At 37.8% G+C, this 25,109-nt stretch overlaps 1 protein-coding gene across 1 annotated transcript in view; it reads right to left on the reverse strand.

The window, feature by feature from the left end:
- Positions 1–25,109, reverse strand: part of LOC126428383 (DNA topoisomerase 2-binding protein 1-A-like) — a 67,719-nt gene that overhangs the window by 32,088 nt on the left and 10,522 nt on the right. Inside the window, exons 4-7 of the mRNA XM_050090308.1 lie at positions 22,911–23,045; positions 10,422–10,463; positions 10,108–10,323; positions 212–444 (exon numbers count right to left, since the gene is read on the reverse strand). Of these exons, the coding sequence (XP_049946265.1) occupies positions 212–444; positions 10,108–10,323; positions 10,422–10,463; positions 22,911–23,045 (626 nt within the window). The remainder of the gene's footprint in view (positions 1–211; positions 445–10,107; positions 10,324–10,421; positions 10,464–22,910; positions 23,046–25,109) is intronic.

The following is a 25,109-nucleotide window of genomic DNA, read 5'->3' on the forward strand; positions in this document are numbered from 1 at the left end:
TTTTCTAAAATAGAAATGCAACTAATGAATGCAAACATTTAAATGGTGTGGCCCTCTGGTAACCTCCGCCTGAACAAAGTGGCTCCCAAGCTGCAATTGTCCAGCCTTGACGTAGACAAATGCTACTCATGCAGATGCTGTGCTCTAGTGTGTAGCCCGAGATGACCATTTTGGAAGATTCGTACATCAGAGGTGGAAACAAAGAACTTGCCTGATGTCCAGCACCTCTCCACCTCCTGCCTTGATAACCTGGGCAAGAAGAACCGCCTTCTTCTGTTTCGTGCATACGATGGCCCTCATGCCGGTGAAAGGCCCGCTGTTACCGCCACACAGTTTACGTCGCCACCTGTAACCTGCCTTTGCCAGTGCCATTTGCATACTTCTGGGTTGCAGTTTACCCCACAGTTTTTCTGCTTTGGGGTTTCCAAACTCATATTCCTCTTCCTGTAAAACAGTGAAATAGTTTTTAATCAACAGACATTCCAGTAACATTATTCGAACATTGTAGAAACTACAACATGTTTCAACAGTTTAAGTGAAAATTGTTTTTCTTTTACACTTGAAATAAATTTACTGACACAATTTTTTGTTGCTAGTGATAATATGAGGGCCATTTTTTATCCAGCCAACAATCAATTGTAAAATGGAAGCCGCAGTGGAAATCAAAAATGTTTTATTTGCAACATTTAGCTACACCTTCCACCTACTTCTTATCACAGTCATCACCCTGACTTTTTTTTTTAGCCATATGCCATAGTCTGGGTGCCAACTTTTCAATATCCCGTTGTATAAATATATAACATCAGCCCTTTTTTGGAAACGTTATTCAGATTACTAATTACAGTGCATCAGTTGTTTCTTCCTCAGGTCCTTATATAGGTACAAAAAGTACTAAACACAGTAAAGTATAAAAAAGTTACATCAAATAGATACAAGTATATAATTATGAACAAAAAATAATATGAACAACAGCAGTTCATAGACATATGTGCAAGTACATCAGTTTGTTAAGGCAACTGTGAAACACAATGGTGTTATTGTAGTGGGGTGTAGCAACTAATGACACCATGTGTTCCATAGTCATCTTAATAGACCTGATATACTCATACCTTGTGACTATGAGCTACTAATGTTCATTTTTTTTAGTTCATGATTATTTACTTGTCTCTATTTGATATACCAATTTTATTGTACGAGGGTTATTCCAAAAGTAAGGTCCGATTCGCCGTAACTATTGAAATTTGGCGCCAATGACAAAACACGCATGCGCGCCGACTCCAGGCAAGCCTTGCGCGTCAAACGCCGCCATTCGCTTTGTTACTGTTGCTGGGTGTAGTTCACAGTGTCACTTTACAATGTTTAAGACAATTGATCAGCCCGCCGATTGTGAAGTAAGGGCAGTGATACGGTTTTTGTCTGCAAGAAACAATTCAGCGGCGGAAATCCATCGGCAGATTACTGAAGTGTACGGTCCTAACATAATGAGCGACAGTAAAGTGCGCAAGTGGGTGCGAGCTTTTAATGAAGGACGGGATAATGTGCACGATGAACCACGGTGTGGCCGACCATCAGTGATTTCAGACGATTTGGTCAATGCGGTTGACAAAAAAATTCGTGAAGATCGCCGATTCACTATTACAGACGTAGACATGCATTTTCCGAATGTGAGTAGAACAACTTTGTACAGAATTGTGTCTGAACATTTGAAGTTTCACAAATTGTGTGCCCGTTGGGTTCCCAGGCTGCTTACTGAGCCCCAACGAATGAAAAGAATGGCTTTTGCTCTTGATTTTTTGGAGCGATATCATAAGGAAGGTGACAGTCTTTTAGACAATGTTGTCACAGGGGATGAGACATGGGTTTCTCACATCACTCCAGAGTCTAAACGTTAGTCAATGCAATGGCGTCACACGTCATCGCCAGTCAAGGTCAAGGCAAAGCAGACAATCTCTACACGTAAGGTTATGGCAACTGTGTTCTGGGATAGACGTGGAGTATTGTTAGTCGACTTTATGGAGAGAGGAACAACGATTAATAAAGCCGCCTACTGCGCTACCCTGACTAAACTTCGACGTGCAATCCAGAATAAGCGACGTGGTCTTTTGTCGTCTGGAATCTTGTTGTTGCATGACAATGCCAGACCCCACACTGCAAATGAAACGCAAGCTCTGATCAAGAAATTTGGATGGGAACAGATGGACCATCCTCCTTACAGTCCGGACCTGGCGCCAAGTGATTTCCACCTGTTCCGTTACTTAAAGGAGTTTCTCGGCGGCAAGCGCTTCGACACAGATGATGAAGTGAAAGAAGCAGTTAAGGACTGGTTATCGTCACAGGCGGCCGATTTCTATAACATGGGCATTCAAAAGCTTGTTGAACGATGTGACAAATGTTTAAATAAGTATGGAAGTTATGTAGAAAAATAGATAAAGATGTAAGGAATGTAAATAAAACAATTGTTTTGAAAAAACATTTTAGTTTTGATTTTTTTTTTATAACCGGACCTTACTTTTGGAATAACCCTCGTATTACTGAACTTATTTTATACTTTATTGCTTTGAGCATTTTTTGTAATTATATAGCAACTTAGAAGAAGATGCTATGGAAGCAGTGAAACTAGTAGCCTTGTTTTCAGAAACATTGGATGATAGTATATATTTCTACTTCTCATCATGGTTTGACAGGCCAATGTTCCTCATGCCCATTTTTATGAGGGATTTACAATTTCAATACCCTTGTCATAGAAGGCAACCGCATGTGATTTCAGAGGAAGCCAAGTCTTGGCTGTATGGTGGGTTATCCAACACTTTCCATTGGAAATGCTGCAGGAATGTCTTCATTGCCCTTGCAGTGTAAGGCCGAGCATAGTCATGAAGAACAGAAAGCATGAAATTTATGTTGAGTGAGGTGCATGAAAACAGGCGAAAACCCCTCAGCCAGCATTCTACACTTGATGGGAGACACTATTGTCTAGATATCTTTATTGTTCAATGAGCACTCATAAGTGAAAAGTGCGACATGCTGTGATGGATGGGTATACTAGACACACTGCATAATAACACATTTATGCAAAGCTTCAATGGGTTTCAGTTGTGGTTTTTATTTCACAACCAACCTGACGCATTAAAAGAAAATTAAAAAAAAAATGCACATCATACACACACTGTTCCTGTCATGGCCAGAGCAAATGCAATGAGAAACTGTATTTGTTTTTGACTTAGTGAATCTAAGCACTCCAAACCACTCTCTCAGATTCTGTAGCCACAATGTTTATATTCTTACTATTGATCTTTTCTCTACAATTATTCCTTCCAGTATGACTCAGAATATTGTATGTTTCTCCTCTTTTGATTTGGCCAAAATACTCTAGTTTTCTGGTTTTGAGTGTGTTCTTCAGTTCCTTATCCTTATCAGTTCGCCTTAGAATATATTCATTGGTTACTCTTTGTGTCCAGGAAGTCTTAACACTCATTGATACAGCCACATTTCGGGTGTCTCAATCTTCTTCACTGTTGTCTTATTAATTATCTGTGGCTCCATTCCACACAATAGTATTTGTGTTATGTAACATTTATTATTCTTTAAGAGTCTTAGTTGCTAGTTAAAATTACAGTTGGTAAAGAAATGATCTCATTTTTAAGAAAAGTAAGTGCTAGCTTGTTAAGTTCTGCTATTGTTTTGCTGGGTCTGATCGAGTTTATATTTCATCAAAGTTCTGTGATACAAGAGTGTGCTGAAAAGTAATGCCTCCAAATTTTATATGTGAAAACTGAAAGTGAAGTCGTCAAAGGAGTTCTTTTCTGGATGCAGTATCTTGGGACTGTGGGGTAGGAGTGGTGGTGGTGGTGGTGGTGGTGGTGGTGGTTGGGGGAGGATGAGGAGGGGGGGGGGGGGTATGGAGGAGCAGAAAAGGAGAGGAGCAGACAGAGAGCTGGAAAGACTGGGGGATGAGGTGTAGACAGTGCTGAACAATGGAGGTGAGGGACCATGAACTGGGATGTGGTGATAGGATAGAGCAGGTGGAAACTGTGGAGGGTGTGGGGACAATGGGTTATTGTAGGTTAAGGTTGAGATAATTTTTGGGAGTGGAGAATGTGTTGTATGGATAACTGGATCCTCCCCTCCACCACAAGCTTCCCTCGATAGTGTAGGAGGCAGTCATCCCTACAATCCTAATGAAAGTTAATTACATCAGTGTAAAGGGAACAACCAAGATGATACTCTAAACAATAAATTCAAGTGAATTCAAGACTAAATAAGAATCTGAAATTTTTATGTATGTGTTACATGCAAATAGATTACCGTATTGAAAACAAGATGAAAATTAGAAAAAAATCTTTTAGAGCATACATTCTATTGAATTTGGATTCTCTATGAACTTCCCAGTTAGTTCTGGAACAAGTATTGTAATAGAACTGGTCAGTGCAGCTTATTTTGTCACATATTGTAGAATATGTTACAAATGATTAATTGATAATGGGATCCAATAGTATACAAATTGTAATTTTGCATTTAGTGTAATTTTGGCAACACAACTAAAATTGTCTTATATATTTATAAACAGAAAACATGAATTTAACATAAAACCTATAATGCATCAGAAAACATAATCATTTTTATATTTCTGGTCGAACAGTGGGAACTCCAGTAGAAATATCAACAATGCAGGAAAAGTCAGATTCCTGCTTATTGTAAAGAAGACATGCTAATTTGCACACAGGCACAATTAAAAGACGCTTACATGAAGCTTTCGGCTATAGCCTTCATCAGTAAAAGAGAGACGTACATCATTCATACACACAAGCAAGCACACCTCATGCACCCATGACTGCCTACTCCAGCCAAGATTCTGGCCTGAGATATTGGAGTTGGCAGTCAGGGGTGCATGAGGTGTGCTTGCTTGTGTGTATGAATGATGTATGTCTCTCTTTTACTGATGAATGCTGTAGCCGAAAGCTTCATGTAAGTGCTCTTTTAATTGTGCAACTTAACATGTCTTCTTTACAGTACGCACTAATCTGTCTTTTCCTGTATTGTTTATATTTTTTATATATTTCAAAATCATAATTGCATTTGAAGGTACTGACATTTAAAATTATTATGACTGTGTTTAATGTTTCCATAACTGTTTTGAAAAATAAGTCAAAAGACTTTTCTACATGAATAATTAATCATATGTAAGTTTCTCTGCATGTAAAAAATTGATATGCAACTGCAGCATCTTTCAATAGAAATGTGAGTTGTCATATTGCAGGTCACTCTGCTATGAAATGCTGCATTGTGAAGTTGTTATGGTATCCTGCTAAGAACTGGTCAGTTTCTATACATTGAAACATGATGATTTGTGCCGATTGGAAGAAGTGTAATTTCTAATGTTTATAAAAAATTGATGTGACAACAAATTTGCCTGCAATACCTACATTATTTTATTGTACATATTTTAAAATTGAAACCAGACTTCCTGTTACAGGAAAACCATACTACTACAAGGCGAGGAAATCAATAATTTATATATCTGTAAATTGGCACTGAAAGTTAAGTACAAACCATTAACTTTATTTTTCTACCTGCACTTATTCATTCTAATATACATCTCTTATGTACACATAAGCAAAGTAAAAAAATTTCAAAAATTTGAAAAGTATTAATAATCTGAATATTGTAGAGGCAAGTTAGAATATGCAGGATGACAATTACAAATTTTAATTTGTACCTGATAGCTACTCATGTTCAAATCGCTTAACATATAGACTCAACTTCTGCCTCACTTGATTTAAGATATTTGTTTACTGTTACAAATACTGGGTGTCCATAATTAAAGTTCCAGTTTCAAAATACTGTAGAAAGAGAACCACTGCTCAGAATGACTTCAAAATTTAATGGCGTACTATTGACACAGGGAAAACGTCATTGGTAAAAAAATGAAAATTTGACCAATTAATGGCACTGTAAGTGTCAGAATTTGCACACCAACAGACGCGTGATACATGGCTTTTCCCCAGTTTGTGTCTGAGACTCCTGACATTACTGTCTCCATAACAGATCCCACACTGCTGGTAAAGATCTTTTACAAGAATAAGGACTGTGCACCAGAAGCTCTGTACACTCAGGTGGAAACAGAGAGAGAGAGAGAGAGAGAGAGAGAGAGAGAGAGAGAGAGAGAAGAAAGAAGTAAGTATTTGTCTGATGTCTGCTAGGCTCTGGAGAAAATGGCTGCAATATTAGAAAAGACAGACTCTTTTGAAGTGCAACATGGCAGATGACAGATAGCAGTCAATCTGATGTCTGTCGAAGATGTGGCCGCAGCACTGCAGGGGAGGTCAAGTGGTGGTGTGGAAACATGCACTTCATGGGGAATTGCCTGAACATTGGACATGCTTGTGTGGTGCATAAAATCCTATGAAACACCATGCACTGGTATCCACATAAAATCACCCATGTTCATGAGTTGCTTCCTGCTGACCTGCCAGCAAGAGAAACATTCGCTCTGGAATGTCTTGCTTGCATGGAATTGGACAATGAATTGCATTGGAACATTCTGTGGACAGACAAAGCTCATTTCCATTTCCAAGGACATGTCTCTATGCAGAATTGCAGAATATGGGCAATGGAAAATCCACACACACACACATCAGCCAGTACCATTTCATTCTGCAAAGGTGACTGTACGGTGCAGGTTGACGGCATCATTTATCATAGGGCTGTATTTTTTCAAGGAGATGAGTCCTGTGGGTCCTATTACCTGTACAGTCAGTGGTAAATGCTGTGAATGCCTTTTGTGCACCAATGTCATTCAAACCCTTTAACAGTGTGGATGAGTGGGTAGGATCTTTTTTTATGCAAGATGGCACTGCTCCACACATTGCACAGCCAGTGAAGTGGCTGCTGCAGAGGTATTTCAGAAATACTAGAATTATCAGCCACCATTTCTCTACAGTCTCGTCATCCAGATCACCTTGTAATGTCCCCACAGAAAATACCCTCTACCATGCACCAATTAATCATTTTTATTCAATTCAAACCATCCACATTCATTCTGGAAACACATTCATTCAGTTTGGAAAAGTTATCCGATCTGATTTTCTCGTAACATATGCGGCGACAGCTCGACGACGCCAAAGTATTTTCTAGTGCGTTTATTCTTTGAAATAACAGAGATGCATATATGCATTCTCCATGGTTGTTAGAGTGGTAACTAGGACAGCTTCGGGAGTACCTGTTGAGGGATTGACGTGTTTCTGAGAGATACATATTCTGCTTTTCTTCTCACTAAAGCGAGCCAATTAACATTTGTGCCGCTAGCGGTTTGTTTGAGGAGAAAGAAACTGTAAAAGGAAATAATTAAGGCGTGGAATCACCAGAGATCTGGATATGTAATGGAGATGGATTTAATACACAAATTCCTCCATAAATAAGGTTTGTGACTCTTTTGTTCTGGAGTGAATGAACGAATGAGTTTTTTCTGAATCATTTGATTATCACGTTGGCCCTGTAATTAGTGGGGAAGTTTCAGCTGTGTCGAAGAGAGCCTGCAATCACTGAGTCTGTGTTAAATCATCCAAAAAGGCTTCGTACACATCTGGAATTTGCAATCTTTCGTAAAAGGAACAAATTGTCCAAACGATTGATTCTCCCGACTGACTGCAGTGTTTAACAGTAATAATAAATGTAAAGATCTCTTACAGCAAGCCAGCTGCTGATTACCAAGGCGAAGGACTCCACCAATGATCCTATTTGGCTGATTTCACGTAATGAAATATTATATTAAAAACTGTACGGAGAGAAAGAGAGAGAGAGAGCGAATGAAAATAGAGATAATACTAATAATCCTCCATTAGTCTAATTTTTCGCCTGTCTTATCACAGATCAGCCAAGAGGCCTTACTTTACTGTATAGATTTATGTGTGAAGGTGAAGGTATCTTAAAGGCAACAGATACACGTCTATACAGACAAGACATTACACAGAGATAGCAGCTAGCTGCATTCATCATCTATTCTTAGATAAAGAGATGGCAACTTATTATCCGAACATTTAAAAAATGTTAAAACCTGATCTTAATGTGTGTGACTTCTGGCTGCAGGGTTATCTGAAAGATGTTTTGTGCAGTGCTCCAATCACAAATGTAGCTGAATTGAAGACATGCATTGCACAACACACTCTGAATGTGACCCATCAGAGACAATTCAATCTGTTGTGAAACATGCTGTTTCTCAATTTCAACTAGTGGCACAAAATGGAAGACAGCATAATTAAAATTTAAAATCCTGGGTGTCCAAAGAATCAGAAGAGGTGTTGATATAGAATTGGGTTCCCTCCTTGAACATGTCTTGTGCCAGTCTCATGACAATTAGAAACCAATGTCATTTTGAGTTTTCTGCAGTTTTTGCTCCAGGAGGATTAAAAACCGATATTCCCATCCGATGTGGTATTACCTTGCCATGGTGGATGGACTTACCTAACTAACAATACCACAACTGTTGACTACCAAACTTGTGCAGTCATGCACATTGAACAGTATGGATGGAGAAATGCAACTCAAACCTTAGCCATCATATTGTGATCCATTTGTCATCTGTAGCCAACCTCATTTATGTTAAGACACTTACAGTGTCATCTATTGCCAAAATTTTTGCTAAAACTTTTTTGTGTTCCTTGACATTTTCGCTTGCATTAATAACATGCTGTTCAAATTTGATGTCATTCTAAACAGTGGTTCTCTCTCTACAGAGTTTTGAAAAATGAACTTTAATTATGGACACCCTAAACATCATCTCTTATCCCATGGAGACTGTTTTAGTGGTTTGTACCAAATATCTGAGTACTGTCAATTACTCACAAAGAGAGCTTTGTGATTTCTATAAGTTTTCAACTTGGGCACTTTTCTATGAATGCATCTACTGTTGTCCACTAATATCTGAATATTTTCACCTATCGGAAGTATTTCTTGTACTTTAATATGAGCATTTTGCAACACTCTGGAGGAATGTTCATCTTGCCTGGACTGAGAGAAAAAAAAGCCTTTATGTACACACTTAAAGAGTAAGTTATTTTGGTAGTACTTAGAGGAATGCTGTAGTTTTCATTCCAATGGTGCAAGTCTAGGAGGCCAAAACCTTTATTGTCAAATAATTGCCTGGATCTCACTCTCCCCAATGAGCAGTCTTTTTTATTTATTTTCTTGTAAAAGTCTAGTTTGTACCCTGATATTCTCTGTAGTGGCCAGAGACTATTCTCCAAGTGTGTGTGTATTTACAATGTCTTTCAAAGCAGTGTTAAACCTATTGAACATAGTTTACAATTCAGGTACTTGATTCCAGTCAAACTTAAAAAAGTTACCTGAAAAATTCAACCTAATTACATTCACACAGCACACTGATTTCATGACAGGAAAGTCACAAAGCTCTAAGTATGTTATTGATGGACAGTTATCTAAATGGTCTTCACAATAATAATTAAGAAAAAAAATGCTGCTTTTCATTCTCAATATCTAGTAAAAATTTGTTGCATAGACATCCACTACAAATAAACTAACACATGTATTATTATTTACTTAATCATATGAATATAATTGAGGGAAACATTCCACGTGGGAAAAATATATCTAAAAACAAAGATGATGTAACTTACCAAACGAAAGCGTTGGCATGTTGATAGACACACAAACAAACACAAACACACACACAAAATTCCAGCTTTCGCAACCAACGGTTGCTTCATCAGGAAAGAGGGAAGGAGAGGGAAAGACGAAAGGATGTAGGTTTTAAGGGAGAGGGTAAGTAGTCATTCCAATCCTGGGAGCGGAAGGACTTACCTTAGGGGGAACCCCACATCCTTTCATCTTTCCCTCTCCTTCCCTCTTTCCTGATGAAGCAACCGTTGGTTGCAAAATCTGGAAATTTGTGTGTGTGTGTTTGCGTTTGTTTGTGTGTCTATCAACATGTGAACGATTTCATTTGGTAAGTTACATCATCTTTGTTTTTAGATATATTTACTTAATCATGCTGATTAGCAGATTACGAGGAACACACACAATAATGGATCAATATAAATTCTCTTCCAACTACTATTATTTCAAACGAGTGGCTGAAAATGCTGTTTCTTTTACCTCAACAAAAGTACCTGCTCGGCAACTTGCATCTATGAAGCTCTTGTGTAATATCCATTTCCCAGATGCAATACAAAGCAATAGGTTACAACATGCTGTCTTTTTATACCATCCTGGCCTGGAACAAATGAGATGCGTTGTTGTGGGATCAAAGACAGATTTATACGACACAATGCCACCCAGGTCCATGATCATTTTGACATATGCACGCTTGTCCTGAAATAAATTTAATTCAATAGGTCACAGCTGTGTTCCCTTGCATGTGTTGGAGAAGAATTAAAAGCACACTTTACATATATAAGTCTGCTACTTACTTTCATGGATGATATCAGTATTTTGGGTGGTTGTTTCACTCCCTGTAAAGTAAAAAAAAACATACTGCATTCACAATAATGAGAATTTATCTGTACTTAATAAGCAACTCAGAAAGTGCTTCATACATAACATGTAACATATTGTTTCAGCACTTAAAGGATAATAGCCCATGTTAGATATTTCTGGAGCAGCAGTATCTTTAAATATCCTACAGTGAATAACTAGATAAACTTGGATAAATGAAGCAAACCACAACATTCTGCAGTTAATACATCATTTGGTAAAGCTATCCAGACATTATATGGCCAAAAAACAATTCTTAATTAATTGCAGTGATGCATACTAAAAGGTATGGACCAATGTATCTCTCCAGATTTGTCAACATTGATGAGCTGGTTGCCTTCAACATGAAAAATGGTAAGTTAGGATATTTATCCTCAACATATTTTTTTCCAATTGAAAATTGTATGTCATCGTTAAATTACACATGAGGAGCACCTTTTCAAAATGCATAATGTCACAAAAAATAAAATTTTCGGGAGAAGCAAAAAAATGTATGCCGCTAAAGAACTCTATTAATTTTTTTGAATTTTACACAAGATACTCAGGTAGGACTACTGATAAAAATATGTTTATTACAAGGCAATTTTTTTATTTTACTTTCAATATACAAGGACTTCTGTGAGGGACTAAATGTGGTTTGTTATGTTCTACTGGACAATATGGCTTTAGCTGTAACCTATTTCAACATACTGTATTTTGTCTAGTTTTCAATAACATAAAACTGGTAAATTATATTTTCTGTTTTGAAAATTCAATTCTTAATATTCAAAAATGCACATAAAAACCACAAGCAGAAACAAAAAATAAATGTGCTTCATTTCCAAAGACAGTGTTAACATTACTTCTCCAAAACAGGCTCCTCTTCCACAAAATCCAAACAGTATCTTGGTCAATAAGTTTGTTACATGCAAGGTTATGGGTGAAAAACTTAAATACTTCATTCGCTCTCCAACTTTTCCCAACTCTGAGGCATAGCAGTTTTTTACATCATCTTTCTTTTCTTGTTTAATCCTGCTTAGAGATGACATTTTGGATTTATCTGCTATTTTGCTGCAGCTCTATCCACAATTGCCTAGTAGCAAAAAGCAATTTGCACGAGCCTCATAAAAGTAGTTGAGGTGAGTATTGATTTTCACCTTATTTACCCTTTTGCCTACCATGTATTTATTCAAATGAACTGTTTTCACATCACTGATCCCATTTACAGATTTCAAATTTTTACTCACTTCCTTGTAATCAAATATTTCCCAACATTTCATCAAAATCCTTGTTTCACCCACTTCTGCATACATTTCCTGGTACATATCTGAGTTCAATATTTCTGAAATTTTGCAGTGTTTCTCTTCTACTCAACCAAAAGCACAGTTACCAGGTAAAAATGATTGTCCTCAATGTGGAGAACCACATCAGTGACATCCTTTGAAAATTCTTTTCTCTTTTAACTACAAAAAAGGCAAAAATGAATGAAAAATATGCATCAACACACTATTATACACTCCATCTTAACAGTAAAAAGTTTTTACATATGCCTTCTGTAATGCTGACAATGAATAGCAGTTGGTCATTTTTGGTGTGTTAAAAGCTTTCACTTTAGTCCACTAGTCTTACATTATAGCTAACATAGCTTAATGAAACCAAATAAAATAATCTGGTGGGCTATATGCAGTCTGATGCATTCATATTAGGGGACAAAATCTATTTGTTGCATCTACTAGTTTTCATCTCTTTTTGACGATATTAAAATGTGTTTTGACGATATCTGATTGTAGGCACGTGTGGAGCAGGACATAAAATACACAATTTTATATCAAACTCAATTTTGTCCACCAGTGGACATCATGCATTTTTAAAAGTTGCTCCTTGTATGTTATGATACATTAATCGTCAGCTAACCCACCAGACACTGAATAATCACACATCATTAAGATCAATTTAATTTATCCAATGTGGAACATTAGCACATTATACTGCAGATAGAGGTTCAATATCTGATAAGTGACAAAGGAGCAACAACAGAAAGCTGCATATGTACTTGGTAGAAGGAATGGCATGAGAATCCAAAAAAAGTACAAAAAAGTCCAGATACCTGAAGAGACACTCTTGTATACTTAGTACTCATTTGTGATCACAGATCGTGAGAACTGTTGGAGTAAATATGTACAACATATTGAGAAAGTTCTGTATACACACAAAAATATCCTCTTATCCACACAAACTGTTACACGAGTCTTTTACTTTGAATAATGAATAAAAGGAGGCTGCCAAAAACAAGCCTATTAACTTGAATTTGAAAATCTGGGGTTTATCTCGCACTGAACTTTGACAGAAAGCCCATTAAAAATGGTATCTTCAGAATAGTGTAAATAATTAAAGTTCTAATTTTTAGTAAGTGAATGCTGTAATTACTTCCAACATGAGTCTATACTGCATGGACTCTTTATCACCAGCCTGCACAAAGTTTTTAAACTGTTATCACAGGCTGTTTTTGATGCCATTTTCTAAGCTGGGACTGTTCTTTGTGAATACCACTCACTCGGCTACCATAGGAGATAATGAAATTGCCTTTTGTGAGTCTTAGTAAATAAGACAGTGATAAGTAGCTATCAAAGTGAAAGGAGGGCACATTTCAAAATTACAGAAAAGGTTATCAGGAGAAGTAAGTATTGAATCATTCAATCATAACACAGAATCGACTAGTTTGGTTGGTAACGGAATAGAAACTAAAAAAATTAGAAAGCCTTAGTTTTGAAGTCTGGCAGAAAGTGCTCCTGTGAGCCATAAATGCAATGTGTCCAAGGCCTCAGAATCAGTATCTAGTTTACAGAGAGAAATGTCTGATATGCGCAGCAAAATTGCCACTGTGAAATGAAAGGCAACTAAACAATGACGTTTGAGAATCTTTTGAAATCGAAATTGCATTTCATTTTTTAGAAAAATACTGTTGTGACATTCAAGTTTTTAAACATAATTTGTCTTAGTCAGAACAATGAAACCACGAGTTTTAACATAAACAACAGGTGCTACTGTCTGTCCCTACTGTATAGGTAATCCAACATAAGTTGAGTGTCAAGCTACATCCTAACAAGGGTGTGGGGAAGGGAAAGAGGAAAAATTCTTGGAGAACATGAGGGGATGAATGTTTAGGTGTCAGCTTGGAAGACTGCCAACTTTTAGCCATGCATGTATCACACATGCAGTCAATCAGCAGCTACATCATATATTATGACATAGAAAAAAACGCAATTTCACGAAAGCCCACTATTCAGACATTCATGTTGAAACACTCCTTGCATTATTTATTTCTCATTGGTACACATAACACAAGACAATGCCATGCTTCTAGACTGCTGAGGTTGCAGGCAGTTGTAAACAGAAGGTGATATGTATTGAACATAGCTTCAGAATGAAGCTCAGCTTATCTTCACTATGCTGTACATCTCTCAGACAGTGACAAGTAGCAAACAGTTGTAAACAGAAGCCAGTCAACACCAATCACAACCTCAGAATGAAGTTCAACTTGTATTGGGTACACTGTAGAGACACACATACATATGTACGTGCGCAATTGTAGTAACATTGTGATTTATCACATGTGCACTACTTTAAATCTTCAGCTGCAACATGTTCCAGCAATTTTTTAAAAAAATCCCTACAAGGTGCCAGAACACTACTCTGATGCATTCAAACCAAAGTTAACCACTGAATAGCTCCTTCCAAAATTGTCTCTCTGAAGTAGAAGCACTTCTGTTTCAGACCAGCTTCAATCTGAAAGGAGAGAGTCATGTATTTGTTGATCAGTGACAAGCCCACAAAGCCTTTCAAAATGAACAAGATAACAACTCAGAAAAAGCTGTGGAAAGAGGCAGGGAAACAGTACTGAAGTCTGAGATTTTAAGATGGTGGTTATCTAACAGGTGTAACCACTGGTCAGCATCACCTCACAGTGTGAGGAGCTAGTTCAGATGGTTCTCTCTGAGAAAATTGGGAGGGACACAAGTCCAGGCCTCAAATTCAGGAGGGTCTGTCTGGACAAATGTGCTCTAATCTTCGTCAGTGATGGAATGGGAACAGTGGAATGGATTAAGGAGATGGCAGAAAAGGTATTTCTGCATGAGGAAGCAACAAAGCTGATCAAGACAGCAGCTAAATTCCTCAAGATCACAAAGATATCAATTTGAGTACCAAAACTTCTTAAGGATGCTCCACCAAAGACCCTGTTCAAGAAAGTATGGGCACAGAACTGTAAGATCTTGACGGAGGATTCGAGGGTAATCACACACAAGGTTGTACCTGATGATCAAACCTAGCCTGAGTCCTCTCCTGGAAAGACAGGAGATGGATGAGGCCCTGATCCAGTATCACAATTTATATAAAAAAGGTGTATCCAGCCTTGGAAGAACTGGGCGAAAATTGATTTATGCTTGATATCTAAAAACCTCCAGAACATGCATTTAAGTCAAAAATGAAAAATAATTCATGTCAATGGTGGACTTTTGCTAAAGAGACTTAGTGACTCTCAGGACAAAAAACTGTAAAGAAGGAAGCACAAAGGCTTACCTTCCTTGTGAGGACAGTACTCCCCTTTCCTGGAAAGTCAGGAGTCTGAGAGACAGCTGCTCATAGCTGAATGAACAGTTGCTCGATGGTTGTGATGCCAACACACTACCTGGTGTGGGGAAGCAGTGACACCAACAGCGGGGGTGAGTACACAATCGAATATCTTCTCGAGAGCAATTTGGAGATACTGAATAGGTTTGGGGAACCTAACTTCAGGAACAGAAGAAGGGAAGACTTAACTGACACAACTTTTGCCATCCCTGCCAATGGGCAGTTATCTTAAACAGTGGCATGTGGTGTTGCAGCATCCTTATCTGACCACATGTATATTAAGTTTGAGGCTGTTAAAAATACCATGACCTGTAGGATTCCTATGAAAACAGATGAACTTTTATAAGAAAGCCTTAAACACACACTCATCTGAATACATAACTTCACCAGAATATCTTGAGGAAATGGCAGACAAAGTGACACCTCATTCTTAGAAAACTGTCCAGTCCCCATGAAGAGCGCAAATAGAAATGAATCTTGATGGAACAACAATGTGGTATTGCAAAAAAAAAAAGCATGTAAGAAGACTGTTCAAAGTAGCAAGAACGAAAAAAACCGTGGGAAAAATGTCAGGAGGCCTTTGCCAAATACAGCACTGTAATTAAGCAAGCAAAACTATCATGCTGGAAGTTATTCTGTGATGCAGTGAAAGGTGAAGCTACTTGCACAACATCTTGCACATTATCTCTCACTCATCACATGCTAACTATTTAATGATTAAATACTGCATTAAAATTTACTGCTGTCAAAAGTGTTATTTATCACTCTAGACTAGAATTTCATGAATAATTGTGCCATGTAAGTAAATAATGAGTTATTGTTGCAATTCCACTGTAAAAACTAAGACCAATCTAAGTACATATATAAAAGGCAATGTTCTGACAGACTGACTGACTCACAAGCATCCAGCCCAAATTGCTAAGGAAAGAAAGTTGAAATCTGAAGATACTGTTGCCGTTATACTGTAGGCATTGTTTAAGAAGGGCTTTTACGACATTCCATCCATAAGGGGGTGAAATAAGAAATGGAAGGTTTTTTAAAAAAAATATGTCACTATTAAGACAATTATGAAGTTAGAACAACAAAAATTGATATTTCATTTCTTGGTCAGAAATAAAAACATGTGTTTTAGCATTTTAGGAACTTCAACCCCAAACAGGGTGCAATAGTAGGTGTAAGTTTATTTCAAAAATAAATCATTATTAAAGAATGACTAACACATTATTAAAACTACAGCTATGTGAGCTGGTATTTGACTTCTTAGTTAGAAATAGAAAAATATATGTTACAGAGTTTTTGGAAATTCAGCCCCTAAGGGTGTGAGATAGGGGATGAAGGACTTTTTAAATGTATTTTATTATGAAAGAAGAATTTTTTCGGTCAGAAGTACATTTTGTAAAGGCCATGCTTTTATGGCCTTAATTAGCCATTTAACAGTCACCATGATGAGTTAGCTTTGTCAGAACTGCATAGCAAAAAATAAATAAAATAAAATAAAAGAAAGAAAGAAAGATCTCCAATACATTACTTTTTCAGTATGCCTAATATATGTTGTCTATAAGATTGTTTTTGTTGTGTTTACTATGCAAACTAATCATTACTAACGACCAAATAGATACAATGTCCATGTATAAGAATATCTGTCTGAGATGACAGGATTCAGTACTGAGTGTAATACTGGCACTTTTAACTGTAGAAGCTATCTGAGGCTTAGTTTATGTAGACTAGGTATACTGTTTGTCCAATATGTAGATTTACACATGAACAATGGGTGTAACAACATTGAAAAAAAAAAAAAATCTTTGCAGATCACACAGTCTCCACGGGCGAAGCACAGCACATTAGGCTAGTAACATGTACTCTGATACAAGCAACAGAACAGCGGGAAACAGTGTTTGCAGCTGTCTAAAGATGACACTTGTGTCTAAGACCAACGACAATGTTCAAATAATTAGTCATGCACCAACTCTCTGTTAGTCTCCTGGCGTGCACAGTGCAAATACCTGACAACTGAAGTAACTCTGAGGTTTGTTTGCAACAATACGGCATTACAGAAATGTTTATTACCTGTAAATAATACACAATATTGCAAAATGGAAAGGAAAACTACATGAAAAAGAAGGGACAGAGGTGAAGGTAGTACTGAAAGTGAAAGGAAGAAAGTAGGCAGCAAAGGAAAGGAATATACTCATATACTCAAAAGGACAATATTTTGCTTCCAGCTCTAGAGGCTCCCAAGTGCCAGGCAGACTTTAATGTCATTTTAACATTTGTTATGAGGCTTGGTATCAATGTAAGTAATGCTGAAGTGTTTCAATGTATTTAATTTATTATTGAAATCAATTTTGTACTGACAAAAATATTGTTCTGATTATGAAGTTATAATTAACTACTTGCATAGAATCATTTGCTTACCTAATAGAAAAGCATTATTTTATGAAAATAGAAAAAAAGTTTTTGGTGAAAGAACACTCTTTTATGTCTTGCAGTTGTGATTTTGGTCATTTTGAGAAATTAAAGAGGCTAAGAGTTTGTTAAGTTCCAAAAGACTTAGTTAGCCTCATCACTGAATTTCACAACATTCACAGGTACTATTCCACAAGAAAGAGATTTTTGTGACATTAAATCAGCTGCTGATAAAATATGGATCAGACTGACTGTTCAACAGGTAGGGGTACTGTAAATTTGGTCAACTCTGAATGTGACTGAAGAGGTCAAGGAAGATTACATCTTGGAGAGGAACATGAAGCATTCTGATATTCAACAACTGGTGCAGCTGGAAACACTACACTATGAAACTAGGCTGTCAGAAGAAAAGACAAAGGATTTAGCTAAAATGATTCCATTTGTAAAAGAGGAGAATAAGTGGTTTTAGGAGAATCTTGTGAAATGAGTGAAAATGGGTATGACGACACTTGTATTGTTATTTATGTTAAAGACACTGCATATATAATGTTTCATTTTCTTCAAATTTTGTGTCATTTTGTTCATAAAACTAATGACATACCACAGAAAACATATATGACATGAAACCTTTATAGTTTATGTGTTTGTGTTGTGATCCCTAACTTTTCTTCTGTTTTGTATAACTGCTGTACACATTTTGCTGATTTTCTCTAAATGACATTTTTGGCACCCAGTGTTTATTTACATGCTCCATTTATGTTGTGTCTTTGGTTTTATTTGCATATTATTATGATTAATCAATCAAAACTAGTGTTGCTTTTAATGAACTACCTCAATCTAAGAAGAATTACACAGGGTGCTCAGAAACAGTCTGAAAAGCTTGTAAAAGTGTTTAAGGGTAGACTGTGCTGTGAAATAATTGTTAAGAAAGTTTTGAAGAAGTTACCCAATCAGGGCTTTGCGTGTACGAATTCAGGTGGCCCATCAGAGACAGTGTTGCCCAATGTGTTCTTCATTTGGTTTCCTAAATTCAAACAAGAGAGAAATACACTAATTGGATGTGTGATTGTAGTAAGGATCAAACCAAAAAGGCTCAGCAGTCTCGTGTGCAGTCGTCTACGCGTCAGGATGACATAAAATCAACATTTTAATCCAAAATCAAACAATGGAAAATCCACAATGGAATAATGACAGTATTATAGAATGGGTAGATTGCTACTCACCATAAATAGGACATATTGAGTCGCAGACAGGCATGACAAAAAGACTGCTAAACATGCAAGCTTTTGGCAAAAGACCTCCTTCTAAAACAGACAATACACCGTGCATTCACGCAAGCACAATTCACACACACACAAGTACTGTGGCTGTCCACTGAGGCTGGTCTGAGAAAGTGTGTGTTGTCTATTTTAGATGAAGGCCTTTTAGTCAAATGTTCACATGTTAATCACAACTCACAAACGAACACACACACACACACACACACACACACACACACACACACACACACACACGAGATCATCACAAAGCTCACATGTTTAGCAATCTTTCTGCTGTGCCTGTGTGTGACATTTCCTCTAGTAGCAAACTATCCTTTTCATAATATTGTCACTGAGCACTTTAGTCCATAATTCTGTATAATCATAACATAATTTGATTACAGCTGTTTAATAAATATCAAGCTTTACCTCTCAGAAGTTTCAATATAAGTAAATATAATGGCTTTACAAAAATATCAAATTTGACACTCAATGAAGTAACCGATGTAAAAAGCCTGCAGTTCCAAATATGTACTCTTGGGTTGCTGGTGCAGACCTACATGTTAGGTGTACTTCATAATAGAATTGATGAAAAAGTTGGCAGTTCCAGGCCTGTACGCTTGGGGCACTGGGGCCCGTTGGTATACAACAGGTGTGTCCTGTAATATCAGCTTTACACTAATATTCCTGGGCTTTTTTACAGCTATAGCTATCTGACCTGGACAGACAGTTGCCTAATGTACCAAACCCTTATCGATGCCCCACACACAGTCAGCTATCTGGATGATGATGATGATGATGATGATGATGATGATGATGATGATTGGTTTGTGGGGGGCTCAACTGCGCGGTCATCAGCATCCGTACAAAGTCCCAATTTTACCCAGTCCAGTCTAGCCATTGCTACAAATGATGATGATGATGAGGAGGAGGAGGACAACACAAACACCCAGTCCCAGGTGGAGAAAATACCCAACCCAGCTGGGAATCGAATCCAGGATCCTGTGATCCAGAGGCAGCATCGCTAGCCATTGCACCACAAATCAGCTATCTGGGTAGCAGCCCCTGATGTGTAGTGCACCCCTGATTCATTTATGAAGTCCCTACAGTTCTCAACTCCCTGCCATAGGTGTAGGAAGTCACAGCTTAGCTTGTCACAAAACCTTAAGATACAAAACATAAATGTTGTTTACAGCTAATGATACAGTCCAAATTATATTTTTCAAATGATTTGAAACACCATCAAATGTGGTGAAGCTAATCACTGGCATGAAGTTGGCTGAAAAGTTAAAAAAACATTTTAAGTTAAGTAACTACACATTGGTCACGAAAATTCTTTTATTTTAGTTATTATGTTTCCTGTCTGAAAGTTCATAATTTGTGGAAATGGCTGAATGTATAATATTCTCAACCTCTACCTGAATACCTAATCATTTTCAGAAGGACAGGTTTCCTTAGCTTTTTTCAATGAACTAAAACTTTTATTTGTGTGGCTGACATAGAACACCTTGTGTCTTGATCTTATGTATGCCAAGTATTGATCCTTCACAACAACATCTAGAGCAATAACAAAAGTTAAAATACTCTAATTATGTGTTTACAGACACATTAAGATTTCCAAAATTCTTAGTGGAACTGGGCTGAAGTTAATTAATTGAGAAAATTTGGGTGAAGTTGAACTCTTCTGGAGTGGTGTTTTTATGAACAAACTTCCATGAATGCTACAAGAAAAGGACCTAATGAATGCAGTAACAATGTGGAACAGTGGATGCAACAATAACTGTGTGTAACAGTCTAGTGGTGGAGTGAGGAAGTCATTGCTTCAAGTGTCTGTATATTAACTTATGAACTTGTCACACAGGGTGCAGTTCTGTTTGTTGCATCATACAGTTCAGCTCATAAGAGCTCTCAGTGTGAAAGAATCATGTGCGAACAAAAGTAAATTGGGTGCAATGAAGAAATGTAACTTGGACATTTGTTACTACATTTTACCATTGAATGGGGTGAAGTTCACTGTGGGGATGAAGTTGACATAAAGTTAAAAAAAGGTTCCACATGTCGTAAAAAACTTGCCAAACACAATAGTTGTAGGAAATGGGGATGTTTTAAACTTTTGAAGGTGACATATAGGGCTTAAATGGACAGTGAACATGTTTTTTGTGTGTGATTCTTCGGAATTCCATAAAGCAAATTTTGTGATCACATTTTTTGTCCTTAAACTTTCTATGTATGTTACTCTGAAGTTAGTGTTAAAATTTACTTACTACGCCAAATTTATTTTTCTATTATTGATAACATTTTAAAACAATTAAAGTTACTCTAGAGTCATAAACCATCCACAATTATCACATAATACATGGGATGAAGTTGACTGATTTCCCCCCCCCCCCCCCCCCCTCCTGCAGTCTGTTAGTTAGAGCAAAAGGTAACAAAGACCAAACATTTTATTACTAATGTTCAACACACACACTACTGACACTATAATTTTTCCGTTTGCACATGTACCATTTTCTGAACAAACAAATACAAATTACATTACAGGTATTCATCATCAATGTTATTGCAATTTTGCCATTGTTGTGGTAGCTTTTGTATTTGCACAGCAAAACATGGACAAAGGTATACCGTTCATCATTGGTGGCAAACTCCTTACCGCACATGAATTTTTTCATTGCATTGAACAGCGCATTGTCACTAGGAGCCAGATCGGGTGAATATGGAGAATGTGGCAGCTCAGTAAACCCTAGTTCACACACGGTAGCAATGGTATGATGACTGGCATGTGGCTGTGCATTGTCATGTTGGAGCAAAACACCATGGCCCCATTTCTGTAACAGGGTTGTTGAATGTGTCGATGGAGCTGGAGGGTCATATTGGGAGGGAGACAGCCTACCAGCAGGATTCCTTCCTGATCCAAAAACACAGTCACAGTTTGTTTCTGCACAAACAGCCCCAGTCGTAACCTCTCAATACGAGGACAGCCAGTACGCTTCCACTCCATAAACTGGCATTTCTTTTCTGGAGTTTCATCAAAGAACTGTGGTTTGATGATAGTGACCATATGCTCAAAGAATTGTATTGGATGTGTGCTGTACAATCGCATCAGGTTTGGCATATCTCCACACAGTACTGTTTGGGCGCAAGGGTGAGGGAAGGGGGGCAACCATTGTGCACACACCTCCTTCATCTTCAAACCTTCGTGGATGACAGATTGATGGGTTGCCCTTGATATTACCTTCTTAAGTTCATCAAACGTGATTCGCCTGTGCCCCATTATCAAGTCACTGACATGATGGGTATTGTTTGGTTTGCGTGCAGCTGCTGGATGCCCAGTGGCTCCGTGTATATCAGCACAGTCCCTGCTGTCTCTGAACTCTGGTACCCAACAAACCACGAATCTGTGAGTTGATGCTGCTCCCCTGCATATGGCTCTTGTGGATGTCTGAAGCAGTAGCAGTAGCCATTCAGAGAAACCACACTGTCCACTGTTGCCTGTGCTTGTCTGCTTCCATGCTGTGTTATCGATGTCTACCAGTGTCATGGCAAGCTGGAACAAATGCTGTTGCAATGTGCCACCTATCAGAAGCAGCAATGCTATCTGGTGGTGGTAGACAGTACTTTGTCTCCTTCACACATAAATTGACACACTTCACATTGCTACATTGCAGAAACTTTAGGGGTACTGCCAATCAGTAGTGAATGAACTAAATGTGTATAACAAATTAATTTTATTGCTTTCAGAAATATTCAAGTTTAAAATCCAAAATAGGTCAACTTCACCCCATTTGATGATAATCTCTCAAATATAAAGAAGAAATGACATTGGTAGTCCATTTTTCTTCTTTGAAAAATTTTAGAACATAGAATTTGGAAGCAAATTTGTCTGACATATAGGATCTCATTTGCACAAACAGGGGTACTGAAAAGTCACCTTACATATGTAAATAAACATGCAGAATTCACATTGTTTCCACTTAAATAGTTTAATGACACCTTTTACATTAGTTTAATGACACATTTTATGTTAGTGTGCCAAAACAAACACTGTAACATCAGTTTCTCTCACAGAGCACAAAACAGCAATTTTTTTACTTGAGGTAGCTAATAATGCTATGTTATCAAATAGTCATTCAGTTTACTTGAAATACTTACAGTCTGTGAACTACTTTCAGGCTGCACATTGTCCCTTGAGGTACCAGCTACAGGCGAGAAGATACGAACACGCGTTGCTGCAGGTGGGGAAGCCAAGGTATCACCATCTTTTTGCTGCAACTCTTCTGCCTTACGCTATTTTACAACAAAAGCTTCCAGTTATCTGAAGAGTCTACATATCCAGTAAATGAGAATAATACGATACATGGACACTAATATATACTACTTTTTAAACAACAGTGTCACTAACTTGTCATGCAATATTTTGAAAGTTTTACTGAGAGCATGTTACAATAGCCAATTATTTATTAAATAAACTATTACTTAAACTTCCACTTGGGATAATACTGATATTAAGGGATGAATGCTAGTGAAACCTCCCTCAAACTGAAGGCTGATTTTTTGACACTCCAGTGATTTACTAGTCACAGTTCTATCGGAAGTGATACACCCTTGTTTTTCTCTGACCCATGAGGTCACTTGTCCAGCCAGTTCTAAAGGAACTTAGGATTTAGCATGAACTTCAAAACCTGATGCAGCTAAGTATTTACCAATCATTGAAGAAAAATAAATAAATAAAAGGGTCATTCAGTAAGCAATACAATACGTTTTTTCTTGGCCAATTTCAATTAGTTAATACAGAATTTGTTGTGCGAAATTGTGGAACAAACCCAATTCAGCCCCTATATTTTAACTAAGTTCACATAGGTGGTGGCACTATGCGTAGCCTTCAAAATGGCATCTTTAAAGATGTGTGTTCCAAGCAGAGAGACATAACTGAGTTTCACAGATATTCATAGGTGCTTCATTGGTGCTTGGAGCATGTCTACAGAGACATGGCACTGGACAAAATCATGCTGAGTCATTTATGCTCGAAGCATCTGTCATTATCACAACAAGGTCCCACAAACCTGTCTGATCTCCCACTTGCTGGCCAGCAGCTGCACACAGCTGTGACTCCTGCAATGTTGGAATGTGCAGACATCTCATTCAAGGTGACCAAAAGATCACTATCAAACGTGTTGCTCCACAGCTGGACATCTCTGTTGGTAGGGCTGACAAAAGATGTTGCCTCTGAAATCGACCAATAGTGTGATACCACAAAGGCATACAAGATATCCCAGTAAGGTGGCTTAAGGCCGCCACATTGACCAGAGATTATGTTGAAAAATAGGGTATAGCCAAAAGAGTGAGGAGTAATGTAGTGTACTGGGATACTGAATAAAACCAACAGCTTTCAGAAAAAAATGTGTTGCATTACTTATTGAATGCCCCTTGTACATCTTAGAATTGATCAAGGATTGATATCCAGATGTCTGGATTTGTAATCTGGCAAGACTCTTGGGGTGAAGCAGAGAATGATGTGCAGTAGCATACTATCTACACATGCAAAGGAGGAACTAAGTGATCATTATCAGTAGAAGGTATACATCTGAAATTTATTCTGCATTTAATAAGAACTAGGAAACTACAAATGATAAAAATACTGGACACACACAGTACATAAGAAGTTAATTTGTCTAATGGTCATGTTCATCCGGAGTTGATTGTGATGCTGCACAATGTCAAATAAGCCCACAGCAGCATGTAAGGTGTTTGCACCTAACTTATCCCAGTCACTCCTGATACTTCCTCTCTTATCCACTTCACTTGATCCTTCTCAACCCTATATACCATCTTCCTGGATGTTGACCACCTCATCTGTAATGGCTCCATCCACACCACTGTCCACATTAAACCCACCAACCACCAACAGTACCTGCATTTCAAAAGCTATCATGCCTTCTGCACCAAAAAATCCTTCCCATAGAGCCTGGCTACTCAGGGATGGCATATCTGCAGTGACAAGAACTCCCTTGTCCAATATGCTGAAGGTCTGACCAAGGCCTTCACAGACAGGCCCTATCCACTCCTAGTCTGCAAACAGATCTCTCATGCCATTTTCCCACATACCTCCAATCCTCCCACCACTCCTAAGAACCAGCTACAAAGGAATGCCCCCATCATCACCAAACACCACCCTGGACTTGAACAACTGAACTACATCCTTCATCGGGGCTTTAGTTACCTATCATTTTGTCCTGAAATGGGGGCATCATATCGAAGATCCTTTCCACACCTCTGAAAGTGGTGTTCCATTGCTTACCTAAACTCTCCAACATTGTAATCCATCCCTGTGCCATTCCCAATCATAATCCC

This window comes from Schistocerca serialis, chromosome 12 (genome assembly GCF_023864345.2).
Source record: "Schistocerca serialis cubense isolate TAMUIC-IGC-003099 chromosome 12, iqSchSeri2.2, whole genome shotgun sequence".
In the NCBI taxonomy this organism is placed as follows: Eukaryota; Metazoa; Arthropoda; class Insecta; order Orthoptera; family Acrididae; genus Schistocerca; species Schistocerca serialis.